Raw genomic sequence first — 24792 nt, 5'->3', positions numbered from 1 at the left:
TCCCAAGTAGGCAGCAGGCTTTTTTTTTTAAACCATTTGTTGCTAGGCAGCTCAAGCTTCTTCAGGGTGGGGATGGGGTGGAGAACTCTCGGATTGTAGTTGCCTCTAAGTAATTAGCTTTAGCTTAAGTGTCTCCAGGCAGGCAACAGTAACTGAGATAGAAGGGACCTTGAGGTCATCTAGTCTAACCCATTGCTCTCACAAGAGAGTACAGTACTGTATTGTATTTCTGATAAATGCCTATCCAGTCTCTTAAAAGCCTCCAGTGAGGGAAAACCCACAAACTTCTGGAGGCAATTTAAATTTAAAACCTTTTTTTAAAAAAACCCCACTGTCTCTGATCATGACAAGCCTCTCCAGGCAAAATCCAAAATGGGGTGGGGGGGCTTTCCTTCCAGCAAGGAATCAGTAGAATCTCTGGTGGGTCTGTGTTAGGGAGAGGAGGCAGCAGCAGCCACATACTATAGGTTTCAGGCAAATGCAAGCAAACAATCTTGCAAAGTACTCTACCGTATATGCCGGCGTATTAGGCGACCCGGCGTATAAGACAACCCCCGTCTTTATAGCCGGGCCGCATTCCTAGAACGTCGTCTTATACGCCGGAAACTACCAGTATTTCCGGCGTATAAGACGACCCCCGTCTTTGGCGCCGATTTCAGCACTCACGGGAGTCGTCTTATACGCCGGCATTTACGGTACTTACAAACAGAATAAAAAGCAGAGCAGTTCCCAAAGTGATTACAAACAATACAGTACAGTACTATAGAGTAACAAAAATGAATATTTTTAAATACTTACAAAAGTAATTCTAGCTCTCTACAGTAATGTAGTTCTCAAGCCAGCAAGCAGCAAATGTTCCATGCAGCTGCAGGAAAACAAAAACAAACGGTCGATGCAGGCTGCAAAAATCACCGGATCTTGTTTGGCCATGTGACCAGGCACATACACACAAAAAAACCCTTTTGGCTTCTCGTAGGCCTAAACCAACCCAGGCAAGTCATCGAGTTAAAATGGCTGTTGCAACAGCCAAGACTGAATCCAAGTCACATGCTATAGAGGCCCGTTTTTGTCGCAATTTTGACTTTCTAATGTAAGTACCCTTTCTGAATAACTTTGTTTTTGTGAAAACTCGTTAAATAAACGCTGGTATCTGGGGGATTACCTGTAATGGTTAACCATATCACAGTCTTTTGGCCCCCTCTTATGGTCAAACAACATTACTGACTGAGGAAAAATCTTAAGAAGAAAGAGAAAAAGAAAAGAAAAGGCACAATCTGGACCAATCAAAAGCCATTAAACTCAGTGTTGTTCGACTCTCCCCTCACAGCAAACTCAAAGCCTGGTTTAAACAATCCTTTGTTTTAAAAGCAAAAAAAAAAAAAAGAAGAACAGAGATCCCACAAAATCAATCAGCCATATAGAGTCCCCCAAAGATTTATGTCCTTAAGTTTCAAAAATAGTTTCCACAATGATTTCCAGCTTCTTTAGTTTGGTTTGGAAAAACTGACTCCTCCCTCCACACCATTTTTAAAGTTACAGAGCTTGATTCCACCAAAAGGAAACAACAAGCTGCAACTGGAGGAAGTCTCTCTTGACAAGAAAAATAAATATATTGAGAAATAAGTTTCTAAGAACTGGCAGTGTCCCTTAATGTCCGAATAAAAGGCTGGTTCTTCCATAGTGAACTTGCCTGGTTGCCCCGCCCCAGCCAGGTCTCACCCAATTACTTCTTCATCAAGAAGCAGCCCGAGAGTGTCCAGCTATTCAGCGGAGCAAGAGGGCTGATTTCCAAAGGGTCCCCCTTTCCCAGAAGTTTCTTCTGGCTTAGAAACCATTCTAAGTCTAAAACTGTGGAGAATCTGCAGGAGCTCTAATGAGATCCTGCCGGCGGAAGTCTTAAGCCAAGGCCTTTATTTTGAACAGTATTTGAAAACATCAACCTGCCATAGTCATGTGCAGCAGGGAGTTCACATGAGTTTGTACAATATGTGTCCCACGAAATAATGACATCTAAAAAATCAAAAGCTGTTTGATTTTCCAAAGATCCCATGAAGTTTTGATCATCTCGAAGGATTTGGCATACATTTTTTATTTATAGTTTTGTAGATTAGATTGTTGTAGGAGATACCGTGCTGATAGTGTTTGGTAATACTGAGTCCTGATGCAAAGCTTTTTTAGTTTACTGTTATTAATAATAGAATGGGAGTAGCTCCTCCTCCTCCTCCCAAATACGTAACTAAGAAAATACAAGAAGCCATTGACAGTCAGAAAGGCAATACAAATTTTAACTCTAAACTTCAGTCTCATGCATCTTATGTGACTGTTTTATGTGATAATGAACATTTGATTTTTCTATGCAACTTGATATTTACTACTATGAAGATTGCCAGAGGTCTAATAATTCAACTTCCAGTCTTAGAAGGAATCCTGAAATATCTCAGACAAATGACTGTCCAACTTCGTTTGAAAATTTCCAGTGATGCAGTACCCAAACCTCTAAAAGACAGGCTTTTCAACTATTTAATAGGTCTCGTGATCAGAAAATCACTTCTTATTTTAAGTTTGGATTTCTGCTGGCTCGTTACCATTTTTATTTCTCTTTTCTACTTTCTTTTCAGTTCTTTGGCATTCTTTGTATTGTAGGAGTTTTCTTGGCAACATCTTTGGAAATGGTTTATCATTTCCTTCTTCTTAGGGCTGAGAGAGGGTAACTAGCCCAAGGTCACCGAACTGCATTCATGCCTAAAGTGGAGCTAGAACTCACAGTCTCCAGCTTCTAGCTTGGTGCCTTTAACCACTACGCCAAGCTAGGTCTATTTCATATGGTGTAGTCTCTCTGATTTCAACTTTTTAGTATGAAAAACAAATTACAATTTATTGTAGAGATATAAAACATATCTATATGCCTAGAAAAGATGCAGTATAAAAATTTAACTAGTGGTAATAATGTAAAATTAAATCTATGATTTCTTTATTAATTGGGAAAAAATAATTTGGCCAGTGATGAATCCAATCCAATCAAACATATAATTTGATTCTTATAGGAAAAAACTTCAGCTGTTATATTTAATCTCAGCTCATGCAATCATTTCTGTCTTTTGAAATGGGGCTTTGAAAATGGTAAATTGCAGATTGCTTAGTCACCAAACCTATTTAGATTTCAGTCGTAAACATTCTTATTAAAAGTGTGTTCATTCAATTAAGCAATATTTATCTTTGACTAAATATGCTTATGATTGCACTACATGACATATATTACAGTATATGTACTATATACATACTAGATATGAACTATGTGTGTGTATATATGAATATGTAAATAGTAGATCTACTGGACTCTGAGTTCATGTTTATAAGCAAAAAATTACCCTAGAAATACCTTAATTTTCTATTCCTACCTACTAGCAAGTACTATTTAGCAGGATTTCTATTGTATCTTAGTAAAAATGCAATATAACATGTTTTACCAAGTATTTCATATGTTCAGGTGAAGTTTTTGTACTAAACGATGGTGGAGAAGTTGATCTAGACTTGGGAAACTATGAAAGATTCTTAGATATTAGCCTTTACAAGGACAACAACATCACCACTGGAAAGATTTACCAGCATGTCATCAATAAAGAAAGGCATGGAGATTACTTGGGAAAAACTGTTCAAGGTATCTTTGTGTTTAAAAAAATGCAAATTATTTCACTTCTTTCCTGAGATACAGTGCATGTAATCATCCAATTTACTTTCTCAGTAAACCATTGTAGTAAATTTGTAGAAACCAGTCAATTCTAGTTTACTCAGTAAACTATATAAAAAAACTCAAGGCTTAGCACAAATTGTGAAATAGATCAGTGTCTTGTTAACAGTGTACTATAACTTTTGATGATTAAACATATTCTTTGAATGTTTTAGAGCAGAAGTCCCCAACTTTTTTGGTACCAGGAACCAGTTTTGTGGAAAATAAGTTTTCCACGGATCGGGAGGGAATGGTTTTGGTTTTGCTCACTCGTCCACCACTCACCTCCAGCTGTGCAGCCAGTTCCTAACAGACCACGGACTGATACCGGTCCATGGCCTGGGGATTGGGAACTCCTGTTTTACAGCATCAATAAAAATTTAAAATACAAAAGTCAACATGAAAGGGCATGTTTAAGTATAATTTATAACTGTTTAAACCAATTAACCTATGTTAAAAATATTTTTTTAAAAATGGTAATAAGTCTATAGTTGGACTCAGATTGATCCCAGTAAGAAAAAAGTAATCATGCTATGCTGAAAAGGCACTCTCCAGACTTCATTTCATGGATATACCCAGAGAAGGGCCTCCAAAATTCTGCATTATTTGTCATTTGATAATGTTCCTAAGCTCCATATTCATATATTGTATATTGAAAGCCAGTATAGATGAAAAAACAACATTTACTTCATTCTATCCCAATAACAAGTCTAACTGCTCAGAATATCCTTAACTCCTTTTGAAGATGTCCTGCATAAAATGCAATACTTGAACAATATTCAAACACATAGCTAGTGTAAGGACCTGCTTCAAAACCTCATTCCAAGAAAGCAGTTTCATTCCAAAAGGAACTTTTATTAGGAGAAGCTGATAGCAGACATAGAAGGCAGGATCTGAGGGTTTCCCGCTCAGATCAATAGGTTAAAAGAGCCTCAAGCAAACCCCACCCCAATAGTTCATCCGGTCAGTTCAAAGGAGCCAATCCCCAGATGTTAAGTCCACTGTGGGAACGGAGCTGATAATGGAGTAGTTCCTATGCCTGTGAAGATGTTGGGTCTTCACATCTTTCTCTTCCGCAGCAAGAGATAAGCCAGACGGCCGGAGCACATTCCTTTCTCACCCCAGGTTGACATCAAGGGAAAACAGTTCAAAGAGCAAGCAGATAGAAAAAGCAAAGGGGATACATTGTAGCTAAGCAAAAGGAGAAATAAGGTATCCCAAAAGGCATCCCCCCCCCTTAGGAGAATGACAGAACCCACAGAAGGAAACCAGAAAGGGACAGAATCAACCCCCCAAACAAGAAATGGGTTCTGACAGCTAGTCATATGCTAGAGAAGTGATTGTCGCTTACAGAATTGAGGTCATTCTTTTCCCATGGGTATTTCCATTTCAATCCTTTTAAAGTACTTTTTGGAAGATACAAATTGCCATCCTTAATTACCAGGTAGCTATTGATGCATTTATGTTTGCATGGTATTGTTAAATGTTATATTCAATTATTCCTACTCAAGTTGCAGTTATTTCTATCATTCAATAGTAAATAAGTTTCTAAGAATTCACATAGCAACTACACTTTATTCTTAATAGTTCATTTGATCATATTACTGTAGAATCTTCTAAGAACTTTAACAGACTCAAGAAAAGATTGTGCTGTAGCTGTAAATGCAGTTTTAACTTTAATTCTTGGATCAAAATGTCAAATTTTCTGTTGCATTAATATTTTATTTTGCTTGTAGTTGTACCTCATATTACTGATGCTGTTCAAGAATGGGTAATGAATCAGGCAAAAGTTCCTGTGGATGATGATAAGAAAGAACCACAGATATGTGTAATTGAAGTGAGTATGAACTTTCTGTATGAAGCTATGAGCAAAGGCTTATTTATTATATTTATTCTCCACTATAATCCCAAAGGACTCTTGGTGGTTTACAAGAATACAATTCAAACATCCACAGTCAGCATTAAAGTAATAATACAAAAACTCTAAAAAACAGAAAATAACCCCCAAATCCTGCTATCAAGTCCTAAGCACACTTTCCAGAAGAGCTCTATTTTCAGCTGGTTCCAGAAAGAAATTAATTTAGGAATTAAGGTTACCTCTAGCAGAAGAACATTCCAGAAACTGTATTACTACTAAAATGGGCATAAAATCCTTTCACCTGAGGCTGAGGAGCAACTATGCCTTAACTGAACCTGGGCATAGGCCCTCATGACTGTAGCTTCCACCTGGTGTTTAAGCAGGAACTGCAAATCCAGAGGAGTCCCCAAGTCATGATGAACTTGCTCCTTCATAGGTGTCAACCTTACCAGATAGATCAGACAGGAAACATGATCTGATAGGCTAATCTAGTTTTATTGTAAAGCTACATGAAGAGAATCTTGCAAGTATGAAGGTATATATCTTCCACTGTCCCAAAGGTGCTTTTTCTAAAGGCAACTGGACTTTCTTGATTTTTTCCTTTGGAAACATTTTGTTTCTCATCCAAGAAGCTTTTCAGTTCTAACTCTTCTTGGGTGAGAAGCAAAATGTTTTCAAAGAAAAAAAAAACAAGAAAGTCCAGTTGCCTTTGAAAAAAGCACTTTTGGAACAACCATGACTTGGATGATTGAGAATTTTCATAGACAAATCTTCCACTGTCTCTTTTACTGCCTGAGAAACTAAAGAAGCCTCTTGTTCCATCCACCATCTAGCTGCAGGTATGCTGTTTCTTATCTGATTGTTTCCAGTTTAGAATTCCAATGGAGAATCACTTCTTGCTAGGAATCAATTTTAGCCTGTTGTTTCCTATTCAGATGCTCACAGCTTCCAAGTCCTGGGAAAACATTACCAGCATGGTCCCAGATAGTGATGTAAAGCTGATCATTAACATACTGATATATCAAATACCAAATCTTGGATGACTCTCTCAGCGGCTTCATGTAGATATTAAAAATGGGAGGGGGGTGGGAAGAGGATTGACCTCTGTGACAACCTACAAAAAAGAAATCGCTAAATCAGTCTCTCTTACCATCACCAGTTAAAACCATTCACCGAGAAAGGAATGGAGCCAATTGACTCTGAGCAGTGAACAATATCACAATGATTATAACCATAAAAACACAAAATAGTTACACATTTATAATAATAATCTCACAAATTTGCCCAAATTATTACTGGCATCATCTATATACATTTTAAAAAGCATCCTTAAACTGAAGTACAGATGGAACTATGCTTTTTTATTTGCTCAAACTAATTAACTCCATATGTTATCTTTTAGTTGGGTGGAACTATTGGAGATATTGAGGGAATGCCCTTTGTAGAAGCTTTTCGACAATTTCAATTTAAAGCCAAAAGAGAGAACTTTTGCAATATCCATGTCAGCTTAGTACCACAGGTAAATATTTCTCATCATATGTTACTGCTTTACACATTTTAAATTTGATAAAATACTAAATTCAGAGATTTTTGAAGAAGTGAATAAAGCTGCAATTGTAGATATATTCTTGTTATTGTTGTTCATTAATTGCTAACAAAACATTTTAGACTGAATGGTTATACAATCATGTTGTATTTATTTCAACCAATGAATAAACATGTAAAAGCTTTTATTGTGTTTATATGGAACGTTTAGTTAGATCAAAGTCTAACCCTAATGGAGTGTGTGTATTTTGCAAATGCTAAACTTGGGTTAGGCTTTTTTTGTGCTTTGTAAATGTTTTGTATATCAAGCCTGTTTGCTTAATTTCTAGTTCAGTACATTGTGTGAATCCACAAATGGGTCAATTTAGTGTCCTGGGAAGTGTGTTCTTTACATGCAAACTTTATTTTCAAATCTATTTAAAAATATCATTTAATTGAAATAAATCTATTTAAGGATAATATCTTTAAAAGATATGTTCTAGGAAATTTAGCTTGCTCCCCATCCATGCCACTCTGTCTCTTAATAATAGCTCACTCTTGTGTTGCTGGAACTGGTTATCCCCTGCCAAGGCTTCTTTTAGTGGCTGCACCAGGTCCTTGGTCAATGTTGATGATGATGCTTCCTGCTGTCTCATGAGGGATGGTGCTGCTAATTGCTTGGAGGGGATGATGGAGTTAACAACTTCTTCTTAAGCACTGTTGTATTGTGACATCTGGGAGAGGGTGTCTGCCAAGAAATTTTGGCCTCCCAGTAGGTAGCGAAGGGTGAAGTTGAATCGGTTAAAGTATTGGGCCCACCAGACTTGTTTGGAAAACAGCTTTCAGGAGCCTTCAGTGCTTCTAATTTTTGTGGTCTGTCCACACTTCAAAAAGGATTTTACTGCCCTCCAAGAATTGTCTTCAAGTAAGGAGGGCCCAATGGACCACATAAGCTTCCTTCTCCCAGATAGCCCATCGTTTCTCAGTCTCAGAGAGCTTGTAGGATGTGTAAGCACATGGCTATAATTCTCCCTTTGTGTTCTCCTGAAGCAACAGCACATCCACGGCCACATCACTGGTGTCCACTTATATTACAAAGGGCTCATCAGGGTTAGGGTGTTTTAGGACCGGTTCAACATTTGAGATGTTTGAATTTTTCGAACACAGCTTGGCACCCTAGTGACCAATTTAAGGGTTGGCTGGTCCTGGGTTTAACTTCACCTTTCATCTTCAATAGGTTCATGGTCAGTAGGGTTATCTGAGCAAATGTGGGGATGAACATGTGATAGAAGTTAGCAAAGCCAAGGAAACTTTGCAGTTGTCTTCTCACTTTTGGAGGCTCCCACTCTAGGATCACTTGGATTTTCTCAGGATCCATCTGTATGTCATCCTTCGAGATTCAGTAGCCTAGGTAGTCCAAACTGGTCTTATGGAAATCACATTTGGACAGTTTCATTAAGAGCTGAGCTTTCCACAGTTTCTCAAACACCACCCTGATCAACTTGACACGTTCATCCTTGGTTTTGGTACAGATCAATATATCATCTAATACAGCAGGACCCCTTTGTACAAATGCTCGTGTAGGACCTCGTTTATTAACTGCATGAACACTGCAGGGGCTCCTTATAATCCAAATAGCATCACTCAGAATTGATAGCAACCCAGAGGGCAATTGAATGCTGTCTTCCATTCATTCCCCTCCTTAATTCTCACTTGGTAGTACGCCTTCCTCAAGTCTAGCTGTGTGAAATTTTTCCTCTTTGCAAGGTTGTCCAACATGTCCTTCATTAAGGGGAGGAGGCACGTATTCTCCACACATACACAGTTTAGCCCTCTATAGGCGACACACAACCTAAGGGACCCATCTTCTCTTTGAACAGCACAGGGGCCACCATTCTCGACTTCGCCAGTTGAATGAAGCCCCTGACTAAATTCTAATCTATGAATGTTCGGAGCTCTCCCATCTCCTTGGGTGTCATAGAATATAGCTTTGGCTTTGGCAACTTTGCCCCAGGTGCAATTCCAATCACAGTCTTGGTGGCATTGGCAATCCAGGAAGGTGGAGTCGAAGCATGTTGGATTCCCTCTTGTCAGGTCCTGATATTCCTTGGGAATCAGGTTCTGAGCTACTAGTGTTTTTTAGTTTATTGGCTGTTTCCACTTTCACTTTCTTAACTGCAGACATGTGGCAACTTCTTAGCACTCTCCCTAACTCTTGCCGATTAGATGCTTTTCTTTGCATCCACCATTTGTCTCTGTCCCAATTGACAGGTGGGCTCCATTTTTTCCACTACGCCCAGCCAAGGACCATGGCCTCTCTCATCATTGGGGCCACAATAAATCGAAGAGTCTCTATGTAGATCCCGGCTTTTAGCTTCATAGGCTTGGATAGGCTGGTTGCTGGCACTCCGCCCTTTATTGAGCTGTCTAGCTAGGAAAACCCTACAGGTTTCCTTAGCTTCCTTAGCCTCATTCCTACCTTCTCTACTACTTGAGGGCTGACCAGGCATCTAGTGCAGTCTAACAAAACTGTAATCGTCCCCTTTACTCCTGAGGAAGACATCTAAATCTCCATCCTACCATTCAAGGGGATGATGGTGCCACTTACCATCAGGTCATCTTCTTCGCTGTCACCGGTCATGACGGGCTGGAGTTCCCTCCCCCTTGCTGGAAAGAGGGGAGAACTCTGTGACCTGCTACCCTGCATGAGTTTGCTCTTTTGGCTTCTGTGGAGCTTTTTTCTTCTTTGGTTGGCTCAGAAGAGGGGGAGCGGTCATTGGCCACGGTTTGAGGCATTCAGCAACTTAGTGTCACTTCTTTCTGTAGCGAAAGCTGCCACCAAGGTTCTGGTATGGTCTTCTTCCTCTGGGGTCAGGTATTCAGTGTATTCATGGAATTCCATTAGGTTGATCTCCACCTACATGGCCACACGGTACCATGCTTGCAGTCGCCCAGGCCAGGCAATTCTGGTACAGATTCTTGTTTAACCCCTCTCTGAAATGGTGGACCAGCATGTGTTGAGGCCAGTCTCCTAGGTAGCTGGTCAGATGGTGGAGATTTTGGATTTACTCAGTCACCAGTCGCTTCCCTTGCTTTAGGGAACGGATACGGGCTTCTGCCATAGGGTCCTTGAATTGCTCTCGTAGGGCTTGTATAAAAGCATTGAGGTCATGGCTTCCGGTTCTGTGCAGCTAGCACGACAGCTAAGGGATTGCGAAGATCCACGCCCTACAGCTGATTTTTTTCTGTTTGGGGACCCTAAATGGGCCCAAAGCCACCCTGGAGAGGTGGCAAGGGAGAAGCCTCACCGATCTTGGGGAGACGGTGGTCGATCCGGACGTCTGGGGAAAGCTCTCCAAAAACTGACAGAAGAAAGGCTAGCATCATTTGTGACTCTAGCCCAAGTTACATGCAGCCGAAGCCAAAAAGCACTAAAGTGTGATTGTGAACTGGGTAAGTATATTGATTCTCTTTCTTCTACCTGACTGATTTCCTGAAAAAAAGAGAAAAAAAACCAGAAGTAAAAATCCTCCAAATGTATCTGAGAGGTGGAATGCCAGCTGCCACTACCAGTGCCCATGCCGGGACCCTGGCTGCAAGCCCTTATGCCAGGGCCCCAGCCATGGCTGGAGGAGGGATGAGGAAGACCACTGCCACTTGTGTTGAGGGTCCAATCACAGCTGTGGCTGCCAGTGCCACCAGCTGAAGTATAGGGGGAAGGGGAGTTGCCAGGCCTATCGGGGGTTTTCCTGGAATTGTTGCTGCATGAATCTCCATCTCTCTGAACTTCTCTCTCAACTGCTCCATGGATTAATTATAATCAGCAGTTGGGAGCTTCCACTCAGCGGGGTTGTTCCATTCAGTTAGTTGCCTCGCTTTCCATTTACTCCCTCAGATCACTTTGACTCTGGTAGGGAGAAGGGAGTCTTCATCCTCCACTGCCATGCCCATATTCGTCACCCAGCAGGTCTTCAGCCGCTGGTATGGGACTTCCCTTACTCGCTCCTTTACAGCTGCTGAAACTTCTCAGGTTTTTGCTTCAGGCATGTGCCAGCAGCTTGCATCCCTGCACTGGCTTGAAGCAGTGTCAGGTCTTCCTGAACTGGGATCTCTCCTGGCTTCTTTTTCTCATCTGTGTCTTTGGTCACAGCCAATATCTCTAGGTTGACTTCCTGGTGGAGTCCAAGTAGGTTATTACTGAGAGAACTGACTTAATGTCAAGTGTCCCAATATGCTAGCCAGCAAAAGAAACTCCTGAGACATTTTTTTTCCTTCAAGAGTATACTTTACTGAAAAACCATGAAATAATAAGAAAGAAAGAAAGAAAGAAAGAAAGAATATAAAATGGTTTTTCATACCTACTATTTGCTGCTATAATGATTTCCGAACAATGCTGTGTGAGACAACATGCACTGAAATTAGCCTAGACATGCGGTTAGTTTCTTCAGTGCAGATTTAAAACTGAACTTGGTAATAAATACCATGTCTGTATATATTGGCTGTGTTTGGTAGAGTAGAATGCTGACTACCATACCTCACATAGCATTATCCAAAAGTTATTTTACATACACAATATATTTTTGATTTTTTGTCAGATCTCAGATCAACACAAAAACATTAAAGAAGAATGAATTATCACCAGAATAGGGAAGGGGAAACTAATGGGAAAGTAAATGGGAAATGTAGATTTAAGTTCACTAACTACGTTGTGAAATGTGTTGCAAATACGAACCATGGTTAATGCAGATATGCTCAGCTGGAGAACCCCAGTTACTGAATGTAAAAACAAAATAATGAAAACTTTTTGATAGCTCAACGAGGATGCCAAATGCCTATTAAATAGGAAAGTATATTAATGTGGCAAGCTAGGTCATTCACATAAAGTTATGTGATTTGTATAATGTTGCCAAAGTTAACATAAAATTAAGATAGAAATAATGTAATTTTAACTACACTACATTATCCAAACTACTTCAGATGGAATTGACTTGTCTGTCCTTTCAGGGGATAGAAATTGAGTCTGTTGCATCTCAATTCTACTTAATGGAGGGATTATTAAGTCAAGGTTTCACTGTAATTCTATTAAATCTTAATTATTCCTATTCTTATGTAGGTATTGTGCATATATTGCACTGCTCTATTACACCATAGTAGTGTTTTCCAACAAAAATGAATGACTAATTATATTTTTCAGCCTAATGCTACTGGTGAACAGAAAACAAAGCCTACTCAAAACAGTGTCCGTGCTTTAAGGGGACTTGGTCTTTCTCCTGATTTGGTGAGTTTAATACACTCTGCAATATTATATCTAAAGAAAAGTATACATTTATATTGTTAGAATAGAAGTGGTTGGTATGTTTATAGTTTCACTAAGTTGCAATGTGTATAGGGTATTATTTTTACTCAGGTGGTGAATCTGAATGGGAATTTTATGATTAAAATTATACAGATTTGGTCTGTTATCTGTTAATTACAGCCAAATAGGTTTGCTTCATTTTTATATTAGATAAAAACTGCCTGATTAATTATTGATGGGTATAACGTCTTTGCTTGAGGCATAGCATATTAGCTGAAATTTTAAACAGAAGCATATGCAGGTTATCTACCTGATGTAATTGCATTACATTTTTTGTTGCCCATTCTGTACATATTTGTTAAGTGGTGAATAAGAAAATATAAGTTTGACTAAATGCTTTTTTTTACAAAAATACTAGATATTACATGTTTAATCTTATTATATGTTTAATAGGATTCTGGTGTTTGGTTTGGTGAAACAGGTCCTACATCATTTACTTGAATTAGGAAAATCTGCATAACTGAGGACTTTATTGGGCAAGATCAGAAGCAGCTGGTTTGGGATCCTAAAATTTTGTTATATAATGATTAATAAATTTCAACTAATTTTCCCTGAAGATAAATGACTATCTCTCAGTTAAGAAGCACATGTAGAAGAAAGAGGCTGATTGCATTTGGTAGGAAAGTTTTCTTAGTTAGCAACTAGATGGTTTTAAAAAAGATAGGCACAACATAATATTAAAAGAGTATTTTTCAAATTCTTAAAAACTATAAAACACCTCAGGAAGTTTACGGATGAAAGATATTGTTGGCTTCGAAGAGGGACCTTAAATTATTTAATTGGTGAGATTTGGAAATTCTATTGCTCGTTAGGATTTATTTTTATGAAAGCTGAAACTTTGCTTTTTCTTCTTTTCCCTTAAAAAATCTTTCAAAGCATTTTAATTCAGCAAAAAAAGAAGGAAAGTACTGCTTCTTGGAAAGTGTTATTTCCATAGTGTGTTGCTAATCTGTTTATATCTCCTTACAGATAGTCTGTAGAAGCACTAAACCTATAGAAATGGCTGTAAAAGAAAAAATTTCAATGTTTTGTCATGTAGAACCTGAGCAGGTTTGTAGCATTCTTTTAAAAATAGTAATAATCACATTATAGTGTTAATGTCACACTCTGAAATCATTTTTATTTTTTTGTTTTTAAATATTTTTCTTTTCTGCAGAGAAATATAAGAAAATAGTTGGATAATAGAAGAAAACAACAGCTACTTATTAGGGCATTCATGGGGATAATATCAAAATGAGGATGGCATGCTATTTAAAAAAAATCCAGCAGGCATCAGTGTTGCACTGAAAAGTCAGACTTAAAAAAAAAACTTTTCATATTTGTCTGGTGCTGAAGGGGAATAAAATGATTTCCTTTCAGAAGTTTGTTTGGAGGCTGATTTGACAGAAAATTATGTTTCCTTAATACAGTTAAACAGTTAGGTTGGTAATTTGTTTACCAGGATAGAATCTTGAAACTTACAGCAATATATTAGAAGAGCATATGCTATACAATTGTACAAATGGCTACAAATGTAATAGTGGTTTTTTTTTTTTTTTTAAAAAAAGACACTCAAGTAGGAAAGTTTAAATCTAAAGTCACCCTGGAGTTGAACTTGACTCCTAGTGTTTCCTTTTGTGGATAGTTCTAAGCCACCATAACCATAATTCCTAATGAATTCATAATTCATTCCACAGTAGAATTGTAGAGTTGGAAGGGGCTTTTTTGACTATTTAATCCAATCTGTTTAGCACTGGAATAGAAATTAAAGCATTCTCTTCGTACTCATCCATTATTGTTCTTTGCTATGGAATAGTACAAACCTATTTCCCCTAATCTTTTTTTCTCAGTATCTCCAGTTTCTTCTAGTTTTTCCATAGACTATATAAACATAAGAATATAATAAGGAAAGAAAAAAGAAATATATAACAGAAATGACTTCCAATCTTCCCCAACTAGTACAACAAATTTAGTAATTCTTCACTCTCCTTAAAGTTATAAATACATTTTTCTCTAACCATATCCCCTCTCTTATCTATAAATACATCCATAAAATATCATCTTTTAAGTCCTGGTATGAGCAGAAAATCCAAAGAGAAGTAACAACATATCTTATTTTATTCTTGATCAAATAAACCAACTTTATATTTCTGTTTTTATTCCTAACAGTGTTAATTTTTAGTTGTTCCAATATTGTCATACAATTTGATTTCTGCTCATTTCTTCTTTGTCCATTGCAAGGCCATTTTTAATAATCTAAAGTGCAATTATTTGGCTCTAGGGATTCAAAGTCTTATAAACATATCCCAGAGTTCTGAAGGAGCTGGCAGATGTTATCTCAGAACCATTGCACCATATCTTTCAAAAATCCTGGAGCACTGGGGAAATACCTGAAGATTGGAAAAGGGCTGATATGGTTCCTATCTTCAAGAAAGGAGGAAAAAACAGACCCAGGAAATCAGTCTAACATCAATACCTGGGAAGATCCTGGAAAAGATAATCAAAAAACAGATCTGCGAATAACTAGAAGCAAACAAAGTTATAACTAGCAGCCAGCATGGGTTTGTTAAAAACAGATCATGCCAAACGAATCTTATTTCATTCTTTGATAAAGTGACTAAATTAATAGACCAGCAAAATGCTGTGGACCCAGTATACTTAGATTTCAGTAAGGTATTTGACAAAGTAGACCACAAACTGCTGCTTAGTAAGCTAGAAAAAGGTGGGATAGACAACAACACCATCAGATGGATCTGTAGCTGGCTAACAAACCATGCTCAGCGAGTAGTCCTCAGTGGTACTACATCCACATGGAGAGAAGTAAGCAGTGGGGTACCACAAAGCTCCATCTTAGGCCCAGTACTCTTCAATATCTTCATTAATAACTTAGACAAGGGAATAGAAGGGGAACTCATCAAATTTGCAGATGACATTAAACTGGCAGGAATAGCCAATACCCCAGAAGACAAACACAGGATCCAAAAAGATCATGACAGACTTGAACAATGGGCCCTATCCAACAAAAGTTTTACCTTTAGGCAGGAAAAATCAAAGGTATAAGTACAGATTAGGTGAGACCTGGCTCAAAAGCAGTAACTGCAAGAGGGACCTTGGAGTCCTAGTGGACGATCACTTGACTATGAGCCAGCAGTGTGCAGAAGCCGCCAAAAGAGCTAATACATTCCTGGATTGTATAAACAGAGGCATAGAGTCAAGATCATGCAAAGTATTAGTATCGCTTTAAAAAACCCTAGTAAGACCACACCTGGAATATTGCAACCAATTTTGGTCACTATATTACAAAAAAGATGTTGAGACTTTGGAAAAAGTTTAGAAAAGAGCAACTAAACTTATCAAAGACCTGGAGACTAAAACATATGAAGAACGGCTGCAGGACTTGGGTTTGGCTAGTCTAAAGAAAAGAAGAAAGAGGGGTGACATGATAGCGGTGTTTCAGTATTTGAGGGGACTGCCACAAAGAAGAGGGCATCAAACTAGTCTCCAAAGCACCAGAGGGCAGGACAAGAAACAATGGTTGGAAACTGACCAAAGAGAGAAGCAACCTGGAATTAAGGAGAAAGTTCCTAACAGTGAGGACAATTAACTAGTGGAACATCTTGCCTTCAGAAATCGTGGGCGCTCCATTACTGGAGATTTTTAAGAAGAGACTAGAGCTTCTACTTTTTCAAATAAGTATTCTTTACTGACTAGTATCAAATCAAAAATAGTTGATCTTTGGCACCTTTCTACACCCTCTAAAACACAAAAATCATCAGCAAAAAAGTCAAGAATTTTCTGGAAGGACTATATGACAGACTGTATGACTCCTCTATTTTTAATTGCTTTCATTATTTTGAGCAAATTGTGTCCTTTGCTAGACGAGACGATTCTGTTATTCCTATTATATCATATTTAGTTTTTCTACAATAAAATAGACGGCAAAAATGACAAAAAACAATCAGCATCAGTTCCAAGAATAATATGTGGAGTTACTTCTGAGTAGTTACTTTATTGTTCTTCACTTACAGACAGAATCTTGCCAGACTAAAGCAATTTCCTGCATAATTATAGATATATTCTGTGAACTGCTAGGGAGGGCTGTCTTTGCCCTCTTCCTGCCTACCAGACATTCCAAGTTCTGTTTCTTTGCCCTGTAGGAGGCAGCTCTTCTCTCCTGGGACTCCAGACTACATTTTGCCATTTATATGTATACATTCGAACTAGACTGATATTTCTCTGTGTTATATATGTGTGTGTATGTGGGTATATGCATAAAGGTATTTTTTGAGAGCTGAATGCAATGAAATTTTATTTTAATATATGCTGATTAGTGTACATTTAAAGTCACAGTAAAGTTTTTATTCTATTCTGTTCTGTTCTATTCTACCACAATCAGGAAGCAAAAAGAAATGAATTCACATAACACAATGGAGATTCACTCATCCTTTCCAAAGGCCTTTGCAAAGAGCTAGGTCTTCAGAGCCCATAAAATATAAGCGGGGGTGGGTATCTGAACCTGGAGGAGTGGCCCTCATTCCAGAGGGCAAATGTTATTACAGAGAAGTCATGCTTCTGTGGTCCATATAGATGTCATTGTTTAATTGAAGGATCCCGGAACACACCAAACAGATCAAACTGATCAGGCAAATACTATGGGAGATAGAAGGTCCCTAAAATAACCAATCACTACACCATAACATAGTTCATCCTTTTTGAAAAGCACTGAGTCAAGCTAAAGGAGATATTTATTCATATACACATACACACATACTTTGTCTATTTAGTTTTAAATTTACACTATTAATAATTGCAATTCATATTTTCTAGGTAATATTCATCCATGACGTTTCTTCCACTTACCGAGTGCCAATCCTTTTGGAAGAACAAGGCATAATTAAATACTTTAAAGAGAGGCTAAGCCTACCAATTGACGATCAACCAAGTCACCTTCTTTTCAAATGGAAAAAAATTGCAGATAGGTACATTTCTTTGTTTCTTATCTTGATATTTCTATTTCCCTTGTATCATATTTGCACCAGAAAATCTTTTTGCAAGAAACATTTATCAGGCCCCAGGTTTTTCAGAGTTGTTTGTTTGTTTCAGTGTTTTTGTAAATAATATATAAGCTGGTAAGATGGCATAATAAGAAAGTATTTGCAGTATCTTTTGATATTACATATTATGTTACAATTCTGATGGCGCTAAAATGCAACCTTTTTACCCAAGAGGTTTCCATAGAAAAATTCTGAATATGAATATATATATATATATAATTGATTTTTTACAATAACAATCTTTAGTGCTTAGTAAACAGCCTGGGTTCATATATTTAAAAAACAATAATAATTAATTTCTATAATTCCATAATCAATATATTAATTAATGATATATTTCCTTGATCTCTTCTTGCAGTAGTATTTTCTTTTTGTCAACATTAAACAAATGTAGTTCTTAATACTTTCGATACATACAAGGTTGGATAAAAACATTTTTCTTGTGTTTGAACAAATAACAGTAACATCAGCATATAACATTTTTTCTGATCAGCTTATGTTTCAATTGTATTTATAAAAGTCATCTTATTAAGTCACATTATGTCCTGTTTTTAAGATTCTTATTTAAGCTTAATTTCCCCTCTGTATTCAAATCATTCTTATCAGTCATAATTTTCCACAGTTAATTACCTTTAAATATCCAAACTTTTCATTCACATACCCATCCCAATATTTTTATATTTCATATATTATAAAAAGTATTATACTACTTGTATATCTTATCCCTTTTACCGTAGGGCCCCTTTATATCCATAATTTATCTATTCTTTTAACCATATTCAAAAGTATTTAATCATATAGTACTCCAGCTGGTAAGTCGAATCAAATCTCTTGAATCTAACTCTAGCCTTCTTCTTTTGCAAAGTAGTTTTCAAAGCCAGTGTGTTCAGCTTACCAGGGGTTCTTCCGGTATTTTTGTGAATGTTGTTGGGAATAGGAAAGACAAGTTAGGTAGGATGTGCGTTTTTTTCTCCCAAACTCTAATGATTCTCTTGGCTGCTCTATAATTCATTTTGTTAGATCTTCTTTCCTATCTTCAGGTTTATTTTGAAGCCCTGAAAAATAAAATATCTTTTCCATTTCTATTGTTGTGGCAAAATCGTGCAGGTTTTCTTTTATCTGTATTAAGCTGTAGTTCTCTTCATTTGTAACTTCCCTCTTTGGGTCACCGTCCTCTGGTTTATGTTCTGTTATCTGGTTCGTTTGTTCATTCTTTGTCGTCATTTTCTGAGAGTTTTTTAATTGTAAATTTAGATGAAAAATGTGCTCATTTATGTTGTCAAAGTTATTTTTAATCTCATCATGATTTGAAACTATTATCATTTGAATATATTGCACCATTGCATACATTTTCTCCTGGAAAATATTTGCCTTGTCTTGGAGTGTTGCTCCTGCAGATCTCTGTTGTTCCAGGCTGGGGACTTCAGAAGGAGATACCAGGTTTGGTTTCCTGCTGCTTTTAGATAGGTATGCAACATCCATTTTATCTCCCCCTTCCAGATAGTCTTTCACTGGTACCATAGTCTCTGTAGCTAGCCTTGTCAAACCAGCCAATCTTAAAGTCCAAACAACCAAATCTTATATAGTTCTTATCTTTATATATGGTTTTTATAATCCAATACATTTCCAATTGTGAAGGCACCACTAAAAGCAGTATTTTATAACAGTTCTTCTATTCAGGAGTCTTACAATTATCAGACAGCCAAAGTTGCAGTCCAGAATATTTAACCTTCTAAGAGCTTGCCAATAAATTCCCCTCTAGAAGATTAGCCAAAAGTCAAGGATTTTTCTTTTTCTGCAAACAATTCTTGAGCTTAGAGATCACAGCTCAGTAAGTGTTTATAATCCCAGAAGGTCAGCAGTTTTTAAAACAAATATAGTTCTCACTCTTTAGTAGGTGGCCCAGTATATTTTCTTTCCTCTATTCCCAGTTGTTCTCTATTTATCTAGAAGTCACTGAGGTTCAAATGAACAAGTTGTTCTTTGTTTCTGGGCATCTTGCCAATTTCTGAGTCAATGCAGCTGCTGTTCTATGTTCTAATTCTCCACTAGATGTCAATAGCTTTTCATTTTCCAACTTTTAAAACAAAGAATTATTTTCTTGTATTTTCATCAATACTCTTTCAGATGTGAAATCTTAACAGTTTTCATCATTTTCAGATTTATCCAGACTGTAGTATTATTGACTTAATTTCAATATATTTCTGCCCCCCATAAAAATTAAATTGCCTCTTCCGTCTATGTAAGGGTGAGGGTGCGGTCCCCTCCCTTCTCACTTTCGGAGGATTTTTTGCTTCTTGGGGATCTTTTCCAGGAAGTCAGTTACAAAATAGAAGAGAGAAGATCAATATTCTCACCCAGTTCCAAGTGTGCTGTCCACAGTTGTTCTGATTAGTGGTTTTGGACTTTGGCTGCCGGTAACTTGGGCTAGTCACTGAGGTGTAGCTAGCCTTTCTCCTGTCAGATTAGAGGGCTTCCCATGGATCAAACGAATCGACTGGCTTTGTTCTGCGATCACCGGAGAGCTCTCTTTCTTGGATGCCTCTCTGGGGTGACTTTAGACCCATTTAGGGTCCCCTGGCAGGGTGAAACAGCTGTGGGGTGCGGAGCCCCGCAATCCCTCAGCTGTGTTGCTACGATGCAGGACCGGAAGTCGGTCCAGTGATTTTTCTCTCACCTGTGGTGAACATTAGAATCTGTGATAAGGTAGCTGAAAAATAACCCTTTCCCACAATGTTGCATTATGCACTAATGAGTTTCATTGTAAGAACAAGGCGAGCTCAGTGCAAAAATAAATGGAGATTGAAACTATGCAGTTGTAACTCAAGGTATTTCAATTTTGTCATCAGTTTCATTTCCAAAGCTCTCACCTCTTCTTTTCAGTCAGAAATGTTGAAACAAGAGCATTTTGTTAAAGCAAGGAGCAAAAATCTGTGCTCGAACTTAAACACTTACAAAAGTCATTTCATCCCCCATAAAAGGAAAGAAAATTCCCCTATGCTTGACATTTTGCATGGCTCTACCTGTGCTGAAGAAAATGGAGGGAAATAATTAAAATATTAATTTTGCTTGTTCATTTTCTTTGAGCTATTGAGAGGGACCTGCAAAGATCTCACACACTGTCATTTTAGTTGAGGGATTACCTCTCCCAGGTAACATCTGCCCATCCCATTATGTCTGGCAGGAGAGCCATGCTCTGGATCCCATCTACTAGATCAGTGGTGGCGAACCTATGGCACGCGTGCCAGAGGCGGCACTCAGAGCCCTATCTGTGGGCATACGTGCCATACCCCGGTGATGGCGAGGGATTGGCCCCCGTCACCCTGGCCCCACCCACCCAGTCTGCCATGACCACCGCGGCCACGGCCACCTGGCACCTGGTGATAAATAAGTGGGTTTTGGATTGCAGTTTGGGCACTGGGTTTCTAAAAGGTTCGCCATCACTGTACTAGATGGTGTTTCTCAATCTTGGCAGCTTTAAGATGTGTGGACTTCAACCCCCAGAATTTCCCAGCCAGGCATTCCCCAGAAACACTGTGCTAGGGATTGCCACCTGGTGGGATCTAGGAAGGGAGCCTTTTCTCTTGTGGGATATCATTCTTCCCTTCCAGAAGATCAGACTGGCCCCACCCCTACTGACTTTTCATAACGCCTCAAAGAGATACCTTTGCAACCAGGCTTGAGGATTCAGGTGTACATTGCTGATAGTTTATATATTTTGGCTGCCAATTATGTTGTTTGGTTTTATATAGTTTTTAATGTTTTTTTCTTTTTAAATTACCGTACTTTCTGGCGTATAAGATGACTTTCGCAAGCTTTAAAATTGGCACCGAAGTCGGGGGTCGTCTTATACGCCGAGTCGTCTTATACGCCGGAAATAATGGTAGTTTCCGATGTATAAGATGACTTTCTAGGCATGTGACTCGGCACCGAAGATGGGGGTCGTCTTATACCCCGGGTCGCCTTATACACCGGAATATACGGTATGCCTTATTACATTCCCCAAAGAATAAAATATAGAAAAAGAAAAAAATGGAAAGAAAAATGCTTCTAGGTTGTATTCATTTTTCTTTTTAACTGTTATAAGCTGCTCAGAGTCATGTATTTGAAATGGGTGGCTATATAAATTGAAATAATAATTAATAATGAATAGCTTCCTACTATCATCAAAAGCTCATAAGAGTTTGAGGTACAAATTCTACCAATTAAGAGATAGAGCCCCTGCATCAGAAAATAATCCAAAAACCTACATTTTTATAGCAAAAATAAATTAATTCATTTCTTCAAAACATCTAACTAGTGTGTAAATCTATCTTGTGTGGAGTTTCTCTTAATGTAATTTCTCTTTGGTATGTTATTCTCAATTGCCCTCTTTTCTTTTCTCTTGACTCATAATAAATAATTCAATCAGCTTCTTATCTGGAGAGATGTAAATTATTTCAGTTGAGCATAATCTTATTTAATAATAAATTAGCCATCGAGCCATTTATAGTTGTGCAGGGCTTTCATTCCTTAAGATGGTTTGAGTAAATTCGGAGGAAGAGGAAATTCAAATGGTGCAGCGATAAATAGAATAAAATGGAAGGTTTTTGTGCTTTAAAAATATTTCAAGCTTCTGTTATTTTGTCTTTTTAACTTGGAGAGTGAACCTTAATTATAACTTAAGAACATGGCTTCCCCTGTTTTAAACACATGCACACACTCACACAAACACACACACTAACTATATCCAATCCAAATGTATAATACTTTAATACCTGTTGAAATATTTGGAAATCTAAATATTATTTGATATTTTATATTGCCAGGTATGAGAGGATGCTAAACAGCTGTTCTGTTGCTCTAGTTGGGAAGTATACAAAACTGAGTGATTGCTACACCTCTATTTTCAAGGCATTAGAGCATTCAGCTATAGCAATTAATCACAAGCTTGATCTAATGGTGAGAATCAATCATTTTTTCCCTTTCATTGTTTCTTGTGTTTTGTAAGCATTGTTCCTAAAGTGTCTTTTTTGAGTAACATGTGCTCTTTAATAATTTTATTGATCTCTTGCACGTTTTCGAAAGTGGTTTACGTATGTGGCTTTGTCCTGAGAGTTGTTATAATAATTTATGTACTGGAATTTCTGAAAGATAAAGAGAATCCCATGTTCCTGAGAAATATTTTATGTTTTGATTAATATTATTTTATTTATTCATTTATAAAACGTACACATTGCCTATCTCACTAAAGTGACTCTGGTCAGTTTAACTGATATATTAATCCTACTCATAATTGTATGCATTAAGATAATGTTTTTACATGTGGCTAAGCAGTGTCAGGTCCACCATCTTCAGCTTGGCACTGCATTGACATTCTGCCGTCAAAGAACTAGAGGAGAGGGATGGGGGGAACAAATGGGCAATAAAACTGTATGCATTTGTATAGGAATTTGGGAGGTGGGAATGACAGTTGAAGAAAAGCAGTTCAATATGGAACTGGTTCGTTCCAAGGCATCTTCAAGGATGTTTGCCCTGAGTGTAAAAAGTTACCAGCTCAAACACCTCAGTGTTCCCAAAACATCCCAACAGCATTGCATTGGCTATATTTGGACTTGTCATGGAGGGAAGGACAGGCCAGAAGAAAATAGTTTTATGTTGATGCGTGAGAAGCTCAGATTCTGCCTGACTTTACTGCAATCAGCATCTCTTAGTAAAAGTACCTTTTACTTCAACCAAATCGAGTCAAGAATTTTTCTTCCCTAGGGGATCAAACTAGGGTAGGTCTGACATTAGGTGGAATCTGCAATTGTGGTCAACCTGGAGCGGATATCACTCTATCATGGGAACCATGCACACAATGTTGGTTCAAGGGAGTGATCAGGAAGAGAAAAAAATGCTGGGGGGAGGCTTTGCTCAGGCCTCCTCCAGGACTGGATCTCTCTGAGTGGATGGGAGAGGCAGAAAACTGCAGTGACCCGCCAGGACCTAGGTGGTTTTTGGATGTCAGCAGAAAGGAAGATTGGAAAAAGATACCCTTTTATTTGTGGAAGCTGTGGGAGCTGCCGTCAGGAACAACAAGTGAAGCTGAAAGAACTGGAGGAAGAAGAGATGAGCAGAGAGCATGGCCAAGCTTCCTGGATGATGCAGGAAACCATAAAATTCATGCGGGGAGGCGTACTGATTAGAATGCAGTATTGCAGGCTACTTCTGTTGACTGCTGGTTGCCAGCAGTTTGGCAGTTCAATTCTCATGGATCAAGGTTGACTCAGTGTTCCATCCTGAAAAAAGTATCGCCCGGGGCACAGGTGATGAATATCATTTCTGTAGAAGAAGAAAGCCCCAAAAACCAGCTGAGCATCCATAGCCTCCAGTGATGCTGCACTGCCTGCTTCAAATGTGGGAAGGAGGGGTACCAGGCTGCTGAATGCAAATCCAACCATTTTGCCCAAAAGGTGACCCCAGCTCCCATCAAGAAGCCTGGTAAACTGTCACTGTGAACCTGTGAGATGGCCCTGGAAGGAGTGGAGGTTGTAGAGTTCACTCCATCTCCCCAGGATGGTGAAATAAGTCCTACTGGCCCAGCGGATGGCCCTGGAGAGAGTGATACTGACTCTGATGACAACTCCTTGTTAAGTGGCCCAGTCACCCTGGTGACAGTCCTCATTGAACTGGTTGTCCAATCCTTGGGACAAAAAGCCAATCTAACTGGCCTTTCTGGACTCAGGATGTACCAGATGTCTAAACCCTGCTGTAAGGACCTGCCCCAGCTGGTCCCTCAGGAAAGTAAAACTCTTGAATCCATGTGGTTGAATCAAAAGAACTTTTACTGAGAGAAATAATAATAATAACAACAGCAGCAGCAGCAGCAGCAGCAGCAGCAGTAGTAGTAAGAGTTGCAAGGGGACTTGAAGGTCTTATAGTCTAACCTACTCAGGCAGGAAACCCTATACCAGGGCTTTCAACCGGTGGTACGCGTACCACTTGTGGTATAATAACAAGTGGCAGGTGGTACACAGCCCAAGTGTAGTGGGGGAGGGAAAGAGCCAGCGCAGGAAAGGACTTACTGTGAGAGAGTCCTCCGGACCTGCAGAGTGGCTGGGGTGACAAAGGCCCCAGGCTCATTTCTGGCTCACCCTCCCCCATGAGAAAGGAGGAGGAGGGGGCAGAGACAGGAGAGCCTATAAAAGGAGGCAGTTTGGGTGAGAGAGGGAGAGACAGAAAAAAGCAGTAGCCTTGGGAGGAGGCAGAGTCAGCTCTAGCTACACCGAAGGGAAAGAAGAAGGAGGAGGAGGAGGGTGGGGAAGAGAAGAGG

The 24792-nt window shown here is 38.6% G+C and overlaps 1 protein-coding gene across 8 annotated transcripts in view; it reads left to right on the top strand.

Annotated features, from left to right (window-relative positions):
* The window catches only part of CTPS2 (CTP synthase 2), a 220187-nt gene that overhangs the window by 53992 nt on the left and 141403 nt on the right, over nt 1-24792 (top strand). For all 8 annotated transcript variants that reach the window (XM_039339887.1, XM_039339883.1, XM_039339886.1 and 5 more), the window contains 7 exons: nt 3488-3658; nt 5464-5564; nt 6988-7104; nt 12304-12387; nt 13435-13515; nt 17272-17423; nt 22307-22439. In XM_039339887.1, coding sequence (XP_039195821.1) covers nt 3488-3658; nt 5464-5564; nt 6988-7104; nt 12304-12387; nt 13435-13515; nt 17272-17423; nt 22307-22439 — 839 coding nt within the window. The remainder of the gene's footprint in view (nt 1-3487; nt 3659-5463; nt 5565-6987; nt 7105-12303; nt 12388-13434; nt 13516-17271; nt 17424-22306; nt 22440-24792) is intronic.

Source organism: Crotalus tigris, unplaced genomic scaffold (assembly GCF_016545835.1).
Source record: "Crotalus tigris isolate CLP2741 ecotype Arizona unplaced genomic scaffold, ASM1654583v1 scf7180000017740.3459589, whole genome shotgun sequence".
NCBI classification, from domain to species: Eukaryota; Metazoa; Chordata; class Lepidosauria; order Squamata; family Viperidae; genus Crotalus; species Crotalus tigris.
The sequence above is the reverse complement of the archived record's forward strand: the minus strand, read 5'-3'. Positions and strand labels throughout refer to the sequence as shown.